At 27.5% G+C, this 15,397-nt stretch overlaps 3 protein-coding genes across 3 annotated transcripts; 1 reads left to right on the forward strand and 2 right to left on the reverse strand.

Annotated features, from left to right (window-relative positions):
* Window positions 1-3,497: 3,497 nt before the first annotated feature.
* On the forward strand, window positions 3,498-4,882 carry PGO_140410 (hypothetical protein, conserved; the record flags this gene model as incomplete). The annotated part of the gene is made up of 5 exons (XM_028690035.1): window positions 3,498-3,590; window positions 3,758-3,853; window positions 3,979-4,166; window positions 4,452-4,594; window positions 4,791-4,882. The coding sequence occupies 5 exons, from the start codon at window positions 3,498-3,500 to the stop codon at window positions 4,880-4,882; spliced, it is 612 nt and encodes a 203-aa protein (XP_028545836.1).
* A 569-nt stretch (window positions 4,883-5,451) lies between these two features.
* Window positions 5,452-8,845, reverse strand: PGO_140420 (hypothetical protein, conserved; the record flags this gene model as incomplete). The annotated part of the gene is made up of 4 exons (XM_028690036.1): window positions 5,452-5,558; window positions 5,805-5,892; window positions 6,093-6,146; window positions 6,332-8,845. The coding sequence occupies 4 exons, from the start codon at window positions 8,843-8,845 to the stop codon at window positions 5,452-5,454; spliced, it is 2,763 nt and encodes a 920-aa protein (XP_028545837.1).
* Window positions 8,846-11,301: 2,456 nt separating this feature from the next.
* Window positions 11,302-14,431, reverse strand: PGO_140430 (DNA ligase I; the record flags this gene model as incomplete). The annotated part of the gene is made up of 2 exons (XM_028690037.1): window positions 11,302-13,849; window positions 14,241-14,431. 2 exons carry the CDS (start codon window positions 14,429-14,431, stop codon window positions 11,302-11,304), a joined length of 2,739 nt encoding a protein of 912 aa, XP_028545838.1.
* Window positions 14,432-15,397: the final 966 nt, after the last annotated feature.

A 15,397-nucleotide genomic window follows, 5' to 3' on the forward strand; every position in this document is an offset into this window, starting at 1 on the left:
GAGAGGGGTAGCAAACAGTTGTTCACTCCCGAGATATACAATTTTTATTACAAGAAAAAGTTCTCACTACGAGGGTGACACGAAAAAAAAGCCACTTCAAAAGGAAATTGTGTGAATATAAGAATAAGAGAAATTAAAATTATTAAAAATGCTATACATAAATGAAATTTAAATTTAGAGGCAAGTTACAGCAAAAAAAAAAAAAAAAAGAAAAAAACAAAATAAAATAAAATAAACTGTTCGGTTAAGAGCAAATGGCAAAAAAAAAAAAAAAAAAAGTTAAAAAGAAAAAAAAATTACATAAAAAGTATGTTCATTCTTTTCCATTGTCCTTTTGCCTGTTTATTTTATTTTTATTTTTTTATTTTTCACACATGAAAATTTCATGAGAAGTACTATGGAAAAACAAAATTGTAAATAACTAAACATGTATATTAATGTATGGAGAACATTGTACAGATAGTTAAGCATTTCACAATGTGCGTCCACCTATTAATGTACAGAGTAGGCATAATGACGTAGTACTCATAAAAATTTGGTGTGGAGCTTTAATAAATTCAAATCACACATATATTTAGATGTCTTTATAGCATATGAGATATTCATTTAGGCTTTTAGTGCATTTATATGCTTGTATGTGTTTTATGTGTGTTCCATTGTATTAACAAGAACCAATTTTGTGTTTCTTGCACTTATTCACACGATGAATCAGGTAAATAGAATATTCCTACTAAATAAGGACATACAAGATCGACTTAAAATTATATATACACATACATACATCCATGCATGCATTTTTTTTTTCCCCTCTTTTTCCCTTTTCTGCACTATTATTAGAAAAAAAAAAAAGAGAGAAAAATAAAAACACTATCAGTTTGATAATTTTCCATACAACTTTAAAAATTCTTCCCAACAAAAATTTGCAAGTACATGAATATATGTATATAGCAAGGAGACTTTAAAAAAAAAAGAAATAAAATTTAAGATCTTTAGAAATGTGTTCTCAATAAATAAAAAAAAATATGCACATATTTAATAAAAAAAAAAAAAATAGCGGAAAAATCATCCCTAATATATAACACTTGGAACTTCTTAATTTTTCCTTGTAAATACAAATATATAAATACTATAATACAAGCTCTCGTGTAGTATTACAATAAATTATGAGAAATTGGGAGAGGGTAGGAGTTAAAAAAATTATATGACACTATGAAAACCCGACGGAAATGAATAATACCCTCTTTTGAAATTAAAAATGTATTAGAATTCAGTGTGACCCATAGAAATTTACGCACAAATGAAGGTACTGTAAAAACACATACATCTATCAATACATATATATCATACAAAATATGTTCACCCTGTTCATACTAATGTGTAAAAAATTGCACCTTTAAAATGCAACAAGGCTTAAATGGGTTCTATCTATCTATATATATATATATATATATATATATATATATATATATATATATACATATTTGTAATCTTCCAAAGTAACATTAATTTTGCCGTGTGATACTAAGAACTTGTTAGTTTTTTCAAAAGAACAAAATTGTAAAAGTGAAAAACTCAAAAGTATCACCAAAAAGATGAATTTCAACACAAGGGTGAAATTAAATGAGTGCCAATTTAAAAAAAAAAAAAAAAAAAAGATCAAGAACAAATAAAAGTTAAAGTGTAAATAAAAATAAGAATAACAAAATGATAAAAGAAAAAAATTAAAAAGTACAATCTACACAATTTTATGAACAAAATAAGAAGTGTACACCTTTTAGCATTCTTTTTAATCCATGTGTACGCAAAAAAAAAAAAAAAAAAAAAAAAAAAAAAAAAAAAAAAAAAAAAAAAAAAAAAAAAAAAAAATAAAAAAAAAATAAAAAAGAAAATATTACAAAATTTTATAAAAAAAAAAAAAGGTAACCACTTTTAAAATTTTTTTTAATCAATTGTACACAAAAAAAAAAAAAAAAAAAAAAAAAAAAAAAAAAAAAAAAATCAAGATACCAATATATATACACCTTATATATATATTTTTCCTTCACAAAAGTAACACTTTATTTGGAGAGCTTTTAATTAATCTATGCGTGTGTTATATTTTTTAACAACTTTGTACATAAATGAGCAAAAAATTTTATTTTATCGTTATATGATCACATCTCAAAAGGGGTAATAATTTGTTATTACAATATTTTGTTTTAACAGAAATATGTATTTATGATCCTGGTACAGTAATACATTTGTATCATTATAATTATTTACAAGTGTATTTATAAACCTACAAAAGGGAGGGAAATTAAACAATTTTGATGTGTTCATAGTACTCCTTGATTTTCTTCGCTTCAAAAGCTACAAAATAGTGAATGTATCATTCAATCAATTCGTTAACTAACTTACCAGTCGATTGTAAAGCTGTGAAGTTTTTTGTAGTTTTCTGCCTCATATGTAATAAAAATTATAACTCAAAATAAATTAACAGTATGGACAGTATTTTTCGTTTGTATCCATGCCTGACTATAGGAAGCAAAAACATTGTAACCATAAAAAAAAAAAAATAAAATAATAAAAATAAATACATTTACATCTGTTAAATAACAACGCAAGTTTAATTCATGAGACGCTCCCTGGTAAAAAGGTGCGTGCATATATATGGTAATACATCTATATATATAAACACATAAGCAGGCATGATACCTCAATAATCTCGATAAACTCAATAATCTCGATAAACTCAATAATCTCGATAAACTCAATAATCTCGATAAACTCAATAATCTCGATAAACTCAATAATCTCGATAAACTCAATAAACTCAATAATCTCGATAACCTCAATAACCTCAATAATCTCGATAACCACAACAACCTCAATAACCTGAATAACCTCAATAACCCCAATGATGCTAACTGAAATAAGGACACAAGCAAAGCATCATGTAAAGTTACAAAAAGGACAAACACGCAATATGCTTTATCCCTACTTTTGGAAAAATGGACATATAAGTGAGATCCCTCTCCCACCCACAGCGATTCCCAAACTAAATGATTCCTTTTCATAATAAATAAATAACCACGCAAAATTTAAAAAAAAAAATTTTTTTTTTTATTATAATCATAATAAAATGTTAATGCGTCAAATGGTTCTTTGTCTAATTTTTCACCAAATGTGTGCGCTAAGAGAAAAAAAAAAAAAAAAGAAAGAAAGAAAGAAAGAAAGAAAGGGGGAAAAAAAATTGCTACAGTACGATATCTCCATACATAGGAATATACATAAATACACATAATTGAAAAAACTGTTATACACATAAAAAAAAATTAAAAATAATTAAAAAAATGCTTGAAATATAACATTTGAAAATATAGAGCATGTGCATAAATATATCGCCAATTATGCTTTCTCTTTAAAAACAACAACAAAAAAAAAAAAAAAGCAGAATAAAGAAAATATTCAACATAAACAATATTTAAGTATAAATATTTCTTCTGTTTTTCTAAAAAATGGAAAATGAACTAGTTTTAAGCGAAAAAGTAGAAGAACTAAAAAATTTGATATATGTGGATGATACTCCTTTCCATCATTTAGATTTTGTGGTGAGGAATAGAACTCCTAGGACGACATCGCTGAATATTATATGTAGCATGAACGAGTATATGCACATATATACATGCCCCTGAGCACACACACATACATATATATATGAATGATTATATATATGCCTACATATTAAGATTCCTTTTTTTTAAAAAAAATGATTTAGAAGGTACCATGTATCCCTTGCTGTGTCCTGCCTGGCTTATCCTTTTTAAATACTCGAGCCATGGAGGAGCACAAAAACGGATATAGAAAAGATGAAGTAAGCATTTATATATTTCTCTTTTTCTTTTGAAATTGCACAGAGAAAAAATTGTTCATTCCAAATAAATGTTTATATTTTCTTCACAACCTTGCTTCCACCCCCTTTTTGCCTTTATCTTAAAGATCAACGAAACGGATGAAATACTAGTAGAATATTTTTATGCAAAGAGGCTACACAAAAATAGCTTAGTAAAAATAAAATTTCCCGAATGTTACGAAATGGCAGGGGCTCTTTTATCAGATGCAACTGCAGCATCAGTTGGAAATTTGACACATCTCTATTTCGAATTAGGAAATGAATTGTGCCAAATGTTAAACCTAAAAAAAATGAGAAATATGTGTCTACAGGAAATCTACTAAAACGCATTTTAAAACATCAACAGAGATATTTTAAGACACTCACATGTATTTCTAATTATTGTGCTATGCTGTCCTGTCTATAATATATACTCATAAATATATATATATATTTATGTATATATTTTTATCCATTTAAAAATATTCGAAAACTGCATAAGATTTTTTCTTGGAAAAACATTTTCAAATATCCATGCACACACCACATTCTTTTAATTGTTTTTGGAAACTATCTATAGGTTGCCGGAAAACGAATGGCCAGTTGAGAAACTGGAAGAGTTGCTATTGATAGCAGAAATGCGTAGAAGGGTTTACTTAATGAAACATAACGACCAGGTAGATCAAACATATTTGGAAGGAATGACATTTATGGAGAGAAAAAGTAAATGGAAAAAATGCGCATAAATAATAAATACACACGGTTGGTGTATGATCATGTAAATTTTCATACATATGTTGACTATTTTATAATGTTGTTCTTTTCTTATTTTTTTTTTTAAAATATCTTATTTCTCTTTTTATGTCATTTTACCTTACTCTAACCATGCGCATTTTTACATTTCACACTTTCAATTCAGTGTTTAATTCATTTTCAAGGGGAACGGATTTAGACAAACAAAAAGCATCATCAAATAGGGAAATTTTTAACTTTTTTGAATTCGATTTATAATTAATTCTTAGGTTAAAGTATTTTTTAAGTGAATAAAGTTAATTGATTATCCAATAAAGAATTCCCTGATTTTTTCGCTTGTTTATCTTCTGACTTATTAGAATGATTCAGTATTTATTACGGTTCATATTATTAATATTTTATTTTACTTTATTTTTTGAACATTTTTTATCACCAATTATAACAGCGCTCCTACATCGTTTTTAATTGTTATTAAATTTGTGAAATACTTTAAAGCCATTTTTAAGTGAAATACATAAAATTATATATGTTATACGTATAATAATTTGCGTATGCATGTGTATTTTTAAATGTTATTTACCAATGTGTAAAGTATGCAATTGTAAAGATATATATTTTTACATGACACTTTTCGATAAATATATACACCTATATGTTTACAAAAAAAAAAAAAAAAAAAAAAAAAAAAAAAACAGCAAATTCAGTAATTTAAGCACTACAAAGGTATACAGTTCTATAACGAATAAATGTTTTAAAAAAAGGATAATGAGCTAAAAAAAGGAATGTATATAAATATATATATCTCGATTGAAAATATCCCATTCCTTTTAATTTTTAAGCATGAATATGTCATCGGGCTTAACATGGTATTCCACGGGCAACCCGTAGCGAACGTAAAAATTGTCCTCGTTTGGTATCTTCTCCAGAAGTAATTCTAAGGATCCGTAACAAAATAAAATAATAATAATAATGGACAAAGCATAAAAATTGGTAAAGCGTGCAATACATGCATTACTGCGTAGAGTAAAAATTGATATGAGCAATGAAGCATGTTCGTAGTAGGAATACAAAATATCGACATGTTCTTGAATACTTCTCCCAAAAGTAAATCATTTATTAATACATTTATTTACAACATATTTTTTTCACTCTGCATTTTTTGGAAATTGCAGCACATTACCTTGATCGTTGCATGTGTACAGTAGACACACAAAGAGCATATGGATTGAAGTGCCGTTCACTTCTGCTGGGTTCATCTTTGACTTTGTCTGATTAAAAAAAAAAAAAAAAAAAAAAAAAAAAATGCATTTTTCGTTAATATGCACATTTATTGTTCATATAGCATATATAGAAACATATATTCACATGTATGTACTAGTCATCAACGCAATAACTAAATGCAAAGGCAAATCATGCATTTAGAAGTGCTAATGGGATAAGTATATACACAGTACAGAAGAGAAATTACCTCGTTAATAATGTCCTTAAAAGTTGTGGTCTTTTCTTCAACGTAAGGAACAATCTAGGTGAAGGGTAGAAAAAAAGAAAAAAAAAAAGATAATGATGATGATGGCGACGATGAAATAGCATTTTTTTCTTACAAATATATTCATACATATGTGCATATACACATATATACACGCACATACCAATATACACACATACACATCTATGAATCTCGTAAAAAATTGTGCTAGCACATGTTACCTTATGGTCACCTCCATGTTCGTCCTCATCGACACCCTCATTCCCGGCTGGCTTCACAATATCGCACAAAATCTTTTTTATTTTGGAAACATCAACAAATTTAGAAACATTTTCAATGTTCGGATTTCCCCGTGTATTTCCGCGGGAAATACTTTGATGAAGCTGAAGAATAGACACATTCTCATTCTTACTTCCCTGTTTTGATAAATTATTTTCAGTTTCATTCTGCCATATATCCTCAAAATCCATGTTATAAAATTTATCTATGGCATCATTCAATCCATCCTGCATATGACAATCCTGTTGATCATCCATATTTTCTAGAAACATACTTTCCGTATTTTTACATTCCCCGAAATTTATTTGATTTAAATCATTTGTTACAAAGTCATTGTTAACTTCGTTTAGTACAACATTTAATTTTAGATCACTATTATAGTCATCGGGTGTTATCATTGCCACTTTTGAAAATTTCATTATTCTATCTGTAACTGTGTTGACACAATTAATGCAGTTGTCTTTCGTTTCAAATATGTAAGATGTTTGATCAATTGAGAAAAGTGCATTCGATACATATTTCTTTTTTTCTTTTTTCCATAAATCATATTTAGATAATTCTACGTCATTTATTTCTTTGTATAAATTTTCAAAATCAATAACTGATACATCAAAAGAAGCTTTTGCTTTCTTATTTGCCAAGGAGTTATGTACAATTTGCTTATTTTTATGAGAAAATTTTGCTATATCCATTAGGTTTCTGAAATTTCCATTAACTATTAATTTGCTAGGAACATAATAATGGTAATTAAATCTATTATTTACATCTATTGCATTTAATCTGTTTTCAAATGTCATCACGTTACGATTCCATAGTGTGTCTTCATCCGGAATGGTTGATATTAAACCTGCCCTTGTTGGTGTTCCACTTTGATTCTTAAAAAATAATGTGTTCTGTGTATTCATGGGAAAATTACCTCCTAATGAGTTCATTAAACTAAAGTCTTTATTTTCACTTTTCATAAGTTCTGGTAACGGTAAACCGGCCATTGTATTATTTCCCTGTTGAAATGATAAAATGCTTTGAGAAAAATTTAAATTATTACCTGCAGAATCATTTAAATTCATGTTATCAAAAACTAGCGATTCTTGCATTACATTTTCTATGTTTAAATCGTCTATTCTGTAATCATTGAAATGCATATTATTATTATTTAAACTGCTATTCAGCATTTTGCTATCCCCCATATTTCTATTATTAAAATCGATGTCATCTAATAAATTATCTATTGCCATATTTCCATCTAGACTTAAACCTAAATTATTCCTTGGATTGTCTCCTCCATACTCGTCATTTTTACCCAAGTTGGTATTTTCTTCCTCATTTGTTTTATAATCATATCTATTATTATCATTGTCGTCATCATCTTCGTCTCCATCTTCGTCGCCATCATTTCCATCTCCTAATTCTTTCGAATTTGTTCGTTTTAATTTATGCTTATTTATTTCTTCCTTAAAGTAATCCAATTCTGGGCATATGCTCAAGCTGTTAAAATCTTCATTTTCATTACCGAAAAATATATCCCTCAGTATGTTAGAATGAAGGAATAATTTTTTTTTGTAACATTTCATCATTAAGTCACTGTTACTTTGTGCACTAGCAAAATAAGTGTCACTCGCATTATTACCATTCATGTCTTCTTTGATATCTTCCTCATTAACTTTTTCCATTTTTTTCCTCTTCTTATATTCACACGCATCAATGTCACCATCAAACTGTATGGACAAGTCATTATTTAAAATTAAGTTCGGTAATAAGTAGCTATTTCCTGAGGAATGATCATAAGCACTATTCAATTTTAAAAAAAAAGTGTCAACCGATATATTTGATACAGAGATAGAATCCACAGTAATGTCCGATGATTTTGCCAAAGTGGATGATTCTTGTAGAAATTCTATTTTCCTTTTTTTTATTTTTTTATTTGAAACTTCGTTCACATTTTTTTTTTCATCTATCAATTCTTCATTTGTATCACTTTGTTTTGCTATATTCACATTGCTTAAAAAACTGTATGTCTGATCATAAATTGCTTCTACTCTGTATCCATACACTTTTGTTGCTCCTTCGATAGCTTTAGATGCTCTTGTAAAAGATAAATTAAAATCTCCATTTTCCAACAATTCATTATTTAATTCTTCATTTATTTCTTCGTCATTTAAATTTACTAAATCTTCCAAATGATCAATAATTCTTATGTCGAATGCGTTTCTTGTACATATTTTATTATGAGACAGTGCTACCATACAGTTTTTAAAAACATCATTTATTTCTTTCACTTTCGTTTTTTCACATTTGTCTAAATTATCCTTATGATTATCATCGTTACCTTTTTTATTTAAAAATGACAATCTTCTTAAATTTTTGTTAAATTCTATTGGTTTCTTAAAAAGGTTTTCGCTTTCTTTTATCCTCGATAGATTGGTTCCTGCTTTAGTGTTAACACCTAGCTTTTTCATTTCTCCAATTCTGTCTTCATATAGCACTGTATTCTATATATATATATATATATATATATATATATATATATATATATATATATATATATATATATATAGCGCCTCTGCATTAATCATTACAATCGAGAATAAATATACATTTGGAAGTTTGGTAAACATCAATAACTCTTTACACAAAAAACTAACCCTTTATATTGCTATTTTTCTCCACATCCTCTAATGGTCTTTTTTTTTTTTTTTTTTTTGCTTCCTATGCAAAGAATTCTTTAAAGGATTATATACTGTTTAGAAACACAAAAAAAAAAAAAAAAAAAAAAAATTCACTTGCAAGATGCTTTTAATGTGTATATGGAATATTTAAACGATCCACAATTTCCTTTATATTATTCACTTTTATAATTTGTATAGGATTAAATGCAGCACGGAAATTCTTTGCCTTGTTATACATTATAAAAAACTGTCATGTATGCTTGAATAACCGTAATGGCTATAAAAATATGGAGCTGTTAATTTACTACTTTTCTCCCGTTTGTCTTTTCGTTCCTCAACATTTCAGAGATGCTTACTTTTGATTTCACAAAGAATTATGCACATGTATACTTATTCGCATGTATATGTGTACATATGCATATGTTTTCACAGAAGCCATAGTGGCTTAATGTCAACGCGTAAATTTATAGTTGATACTTTGGCATTTCATTTGCAAATAAAATCGTTGTCGAGTATTAAATATGGATTACTAGAATATTCACTTGTATATAATTAACTTGTGTTACATCCACATTGACATAAAGCTTAAAGTGAGTGAATTGCAATACTCACTTAAATTAGTAGCCCAAATAAAAAAAAAAAAAAATGCTAAAATTTGAAAATTGCCAAATCAGCGTTTTTTTTCACTTTTAACAAGTGTAAAATGGAAAACAAATGTGTACATTTTATGTTATATTTATTTACAAATTAATTTTTTTCTTTTTTGCGAACATTTATATTTACTCACATACGCTACATTGTTCATGTTTTTACATTTTTACTATTGTAGTTTTTATTTTTTTTATTTCACTTTATGTTTCTCCATTTTGTCCTTAATTTGTTCATTACTTTATTGTAGTTTAAGCATAATAGAAACAACAAAAAAAAAAAAATAAATAAATAAATAAAATAATAAAGCAAAAATAAAGGAAAAAATAGTATCTTATTTTGTTTGAAAAATATTTCCCATTTTTAGCACTTTGTCAATTCGAACTTCATTTGCATTTTCTCGTAAAACAGGAAGAATACATATATGTATATATACACATTGATATATATTTTATATGCACCAACGCACGCCTATATTTAACGGTCTTTTTTTCATCTTAAGTCCACACAAAAAGGAACATTAAAAATGTTGCAATCGAACGTTTTTCGCATATATTTTTCTTCCATATGTCCCCCCCACACACACACCCCTATTATTTCCAAACACACATATGCAAGAAGCATTACGTCAACACCACACTGTGTTATACCTCGTCTATTTTCCAAAGTACCAATTCCGCAGAATCCCAATATTAACATTTTCCAGCTTGCATAAAATGTGAAACTACATTTTTTAAAATCATATACTTCATTGAAAAGTTCTTTTCAGTCAATAAATATGTTAATTTATTATGCGGAAACAAATAAAAAACAAAAAAAAAAAAAAAAAAAAAACGGCGATTACATTTATTTTTCGTATGTTCAACAAATGTGTAATGAATTATAAAACTATGTAGGGAACTTTATAAAACGGAATTAGCAACATACTCCTAAGGATATATGTACACAGGCGTGTGCTTGTGTTTTCCATCTAATTGATAGTGTATAATTTCTATGAAAAAATATATATTAATAGAAAATTAAGTACATTATAAATTCATTAAAAGAATGATTCCCCCCCCAAAAAAAAAGTAAAATAAAATAAAAATAAGACAAATTGTACATAAAACGGTAAATTCTTTTTTTTTTTTTTTTTTTTTTTTTTTTGACAAGTTAATATATTCTCGATTTTTAAGTCAGATAGATGGAATCTCCAAAAGTAAAAAAAAAGAATAGTTCACAGCTAACGTTACTAATATGATAAATATAATTGTCACAGTCAGTATTATCAGTAAAACTGATATTACAGATGTTGTATAAAAGAAATATGTGCCCAAATTAATCATATTCATTTACTTTTTGTTTCTTCGTTAAAATTCATATGGTGAAAAATTTCAACGATTTACATAGAATATTCTCATTTTTCAGTTCATATATTATTTTTACGCATTTATAAATGTTTCCATGTGCGTGTTTCTATATTCTACTTGAAATTTTTTACGATTATGTTGAATAAACATAAAGCAAAGGAAATCTGAAAAAAAGAGTATATTCTTGATGGCATTACTCTAAAAGGAGACACGAAAAAAAAAAAAAAAAAGGATCTCCATTAAAAACATTCATTCACTTTCACTGTTCTCATTAAAGTCGTTATTTCTATTCTTATTTGACGTAAATTGTGCCTCGTAAAAATCAACAATTTGCTGAGTTGTAGTGGCCTGCTCAGGATTTTTATCCTCCCTCAGTCTTAGAAATCTGGGAAATCGTAAACCAATTCCCTTGTCATCAGAATAAATTCCAATAGCTGCAGTATGAACAGGAGATAGAGACAAGTCAGCTGCTTTTACCTCCCAGACATAATGAGCATCAAACCATACATCTGGATTTAACTTGTCAGAAACTTCATAATATGATTTTTTATTTGGTATTATTTTATCACTCAATGTTTCATGTAATGTAGCAAGAATTTCATCGCTAAAGCCTGTACCAGCTTTACAAACTGTTTGAAAATTTTCAGTTTCTGAATTGTAAGTAGCTAAAACAAAGGCACCATAAACACCACTTCTTTTTCCTTTTCCATAATAGCCAGCTATAGGCACTAAATCTACTGAATCGGATAACCCTTCTATATAATCCTTTTTAACCTTTAACCAGTTTAATGATCTCCTAGATGGTTCATAAGAAGCATTATCCAACAAAGTTTTAACCATTAAACCCTCACAATTATTCTCAATCGCATCTTGTAAAAATATATCAATATCCTCAATATTATTCATTTCGGAATGAGTTGCATAACATAATACTCCTTCTTTACATTTTAATAAATGGTATAAAAGTTTTCTCCTAATCTCCAATGGTTCTTTTATCACCGATACACCATTACAACATATTAAATCAAAAGGGAAAAGACATATTTTTACTTTTATATTTTCAATATCTACATCTTTTCTTTTTCTCGTTGTTAGCACCTGAAATGGTAATATCTTTTTATTCTCTATATCGTATGCTACTACTTCACTATCAATAATACATTCAGTAGCACCACTAATAATTTGATCCCGTACTATTTGAATAACATCTGGGTATTTTTCTGTCATAGTTTCTAAATTTCTACTAAATATTTTTATATTGTCCTTATCTACATAATGAATTTGTGCTCTTTCTCCATCATATTTATATTCACATGTAAATGTCGCATTATTAAATCTATCTAGGACTTCCTGTATTCCTTTTGTTGGTTTGGCTAACATAGGTTGTACAGGTACTCCAGTTTTCACTGTGCATTTTTTGCTTAACGTATTCATATCATCACCATTTAACAAATTCTGAATTATAATTTCAATGTTAGGCAATTCACACAAAGCACTCTTCACAGATTTTTCCATACATTCAAAAATATCAGAATCATTGTTCATTTCACAGTAACTTTTTTTTAACTCCTTAAATATGGGCAATAAACGAGTATCTCCTTCCTTTCCTATGTTATAAAATAAATTGGGCTTACTTATTTTCTCATTTCTTATTTTAATAGATTTTATTAATTCGTTGAATTTATCATCTTCATTTTCCGTTTCCCTTTCTTTCTTTATATTGTTCAATTCTTCCTCATTCAGCTTTTCCATTTTTATTTCCTTACCTTGTTCTTCATTCATCTTATTCTTATCATCCTCAACTGTGCTATTACTAGCATTGTCATTATCATCTCTATAGTTAGTTTTCTCCCTTAGTAATTCTTCGTTCATTGCTTTCCCCTTTATAACAATTTCTTCAGGAATACATGGACGTGTTAGAATAAATGCATATGATAGTGCCTGTAACACTGTAGCACTATTTACTCCTATTCTTAATCGTTGTTGTAAAAACCGAACAATGTATTTCGCTTCACCTGTTTTAGCACTAATTAATAGTTTTTTAATTACTTCTCTTTTTTTCTGTTGAGAGTTAGAACCACTGAGATTTGGTATGCTTTTTAATTCATTAAACACTGATTGGATAGTCAAACGAGGTAGTGGGAAAATAGTCCTCATTTTACAAGAACAATTTTCTGCTATTATTCCTAAATCTTCAATTTGTTGTAAATCCTTTTTTATACTTCCTTCAGTTCTACTATATGCCTCCGACATGGTTTTCAAAATCAATGCTTCACCTACTCCTGCTTCTACATTTAAATAATCGGGTGCTACTTTATTTAACGTTATATATACAGCTGGAATTAAGTCATTCGGACTATAATAAATTAGAACCCTAAACACATTGGACAAGATAATTGCTACATTCTTCTTGCTACCTGTTCCACTACCTTTTAATTCTTCTATTTGGTTAAATGTATTGGTAAGAATAGAAAATAGTAAAGAATCTTTAAACTTGTGTTTTTCTTTATCCTTTTGTGATAAGTATAAATTAGTGACATCAAAATAAGCAGGGTTAAATTTGGGTGATGCCAGATCGCTTATTTTATCCTCTTCCCTAACGACACAGTTAAACAATGAACCTTTTTTTATATCATTTTCACTCTTTCCTTTAGCCTTTTTTATCTTTGTGTTTCCATCACTTGTTATTTTTCTCTTAGATGTTTCTTTGTCTTCTTCCTTTACTTTGGATTCCTCCTTAACTTCTGCTTCTTCTGTCACATCATCCATGCTTTTTCTAGGGAAAGATAGGCATTTCCTGTGAAAGTAGAATAACACATTAAAATTATCAATATGTATATATGCATATTGATAAAAACACATGAACATATATCGATATGTGCATATAAAAACGCACGCTCATATATATACATCTCTACGTCTTAATGTGTCAACAAGCTCATATTGTAGTAAAAGGATAGGCTATTTTTTTTTATCATGATTAAGACATGCTCAACTACATTCACATTCACATTCATTTTTCTTTTTTTTTTTTTTTCCTATTTTCATTTTATTTGTTTTGTCTATAAAAAAATATATAATTTAATTTTTATAGGTTGAAGAAATGTTGCTTTCCTCATTTCACGCCCTTATTTACATTTTTCACTCTCAACATTTTTTCTCTTTTTTAAAACTCAAAGCAGGCATACAAAAAATTGATGTGTCTATTCGATGCGCTCTTTCTAATATTTGCAAAAATTTTCACGTTAAAGTTTATTTTATGCTTATATAATTTATTCTTTTTCGGAAAAGGTATTATATAAGCGTATTCTGTTCTGATATAATTGTTAATTTTACACAAAAACATTTTTGTTATAAAGAGTAACACAAGCAATTTCATATTATCGCAACTGTTTATACATATGGTTACATATATCTACATATAGACTACTTAGGGTGCAAGTAATAATGCATAGTAATGTCTGATATCCCTGACCCTCTATCCAAGTACACAATGTTCTTCTGAGAAAACTAATAACTGTAAGCAAGTTCATGCATGGCAGTCTAAGAAAACTCATGCATATCTGTGCGTAAATTCATTCAACAATTCCCAATTATTCACTTTCAACGTAGCTTACGTAATTACATACAATGCTAATTTATATGTGATACATTTCTCACAGTCGTTCATTTCATGTTATGTAACATTTCTTTTGTTTTCTGTTACTGTTTTCTTCTCATATAGTTTAAGAACATTTCTTACATTTATATATGAGAAAAAATAAAATGTGCTTATCTTTTAATTTATTAAAAACTAACTCTAACGTTACTTGCTTAAGTTCCTTTTCCATGGTTCACAAAACGTAAAAAATGAAGAACGTATTAAAAAAAAAAAGAAAAAAAAAATAGCCAGAGTGGCATCAAATATTAATGTGTAAAAAAAAAAAAAAAAAAAAAAAAAGAAAAAAGAATAGCCAAAGTGGTATCAAATATTAACGTGTAAAAAAAAAAAAAAAAAAAAAAAAACAATTATCTAAGGAGGTCTTCATAAAGTATTTGCAATCATTTGTATGTGTTATTCTGCATTTACCTGCAAAATAGTCCTTATTTCCCTGAATTTATCACTAATTTGAAATAAATTTTTTAAAAGAAAATTAAAGAAGTTTCTATATTTTGTAGCAGAAAGATTACCAAGAAACTAATTCATAAGAGGAAAAAAGAAAAGAAAAAGAAGAATACACATTTGGATATGTATATGCATGAATATATATACGTATATACATGTGCAAACGTATCTATAGCAGAGATATATAGGGAAATAAGAAAAAAAAAAAAAATACTCAAAAGTTATAGTAATAAAATAAAA

Source organism: Plasmodium gonderi, assembly GCF_002157705.1.
Source record: "Plasmodium gonderi DNA, contig: Chr14, whole genome shotgun sequence".
Lineage (NCBI taxonomy): Eukaryota > Apicomplexa > Aconoidasida > Haemosporida > Plasmodiidae > Plasmodium > Plasmodium gonderi.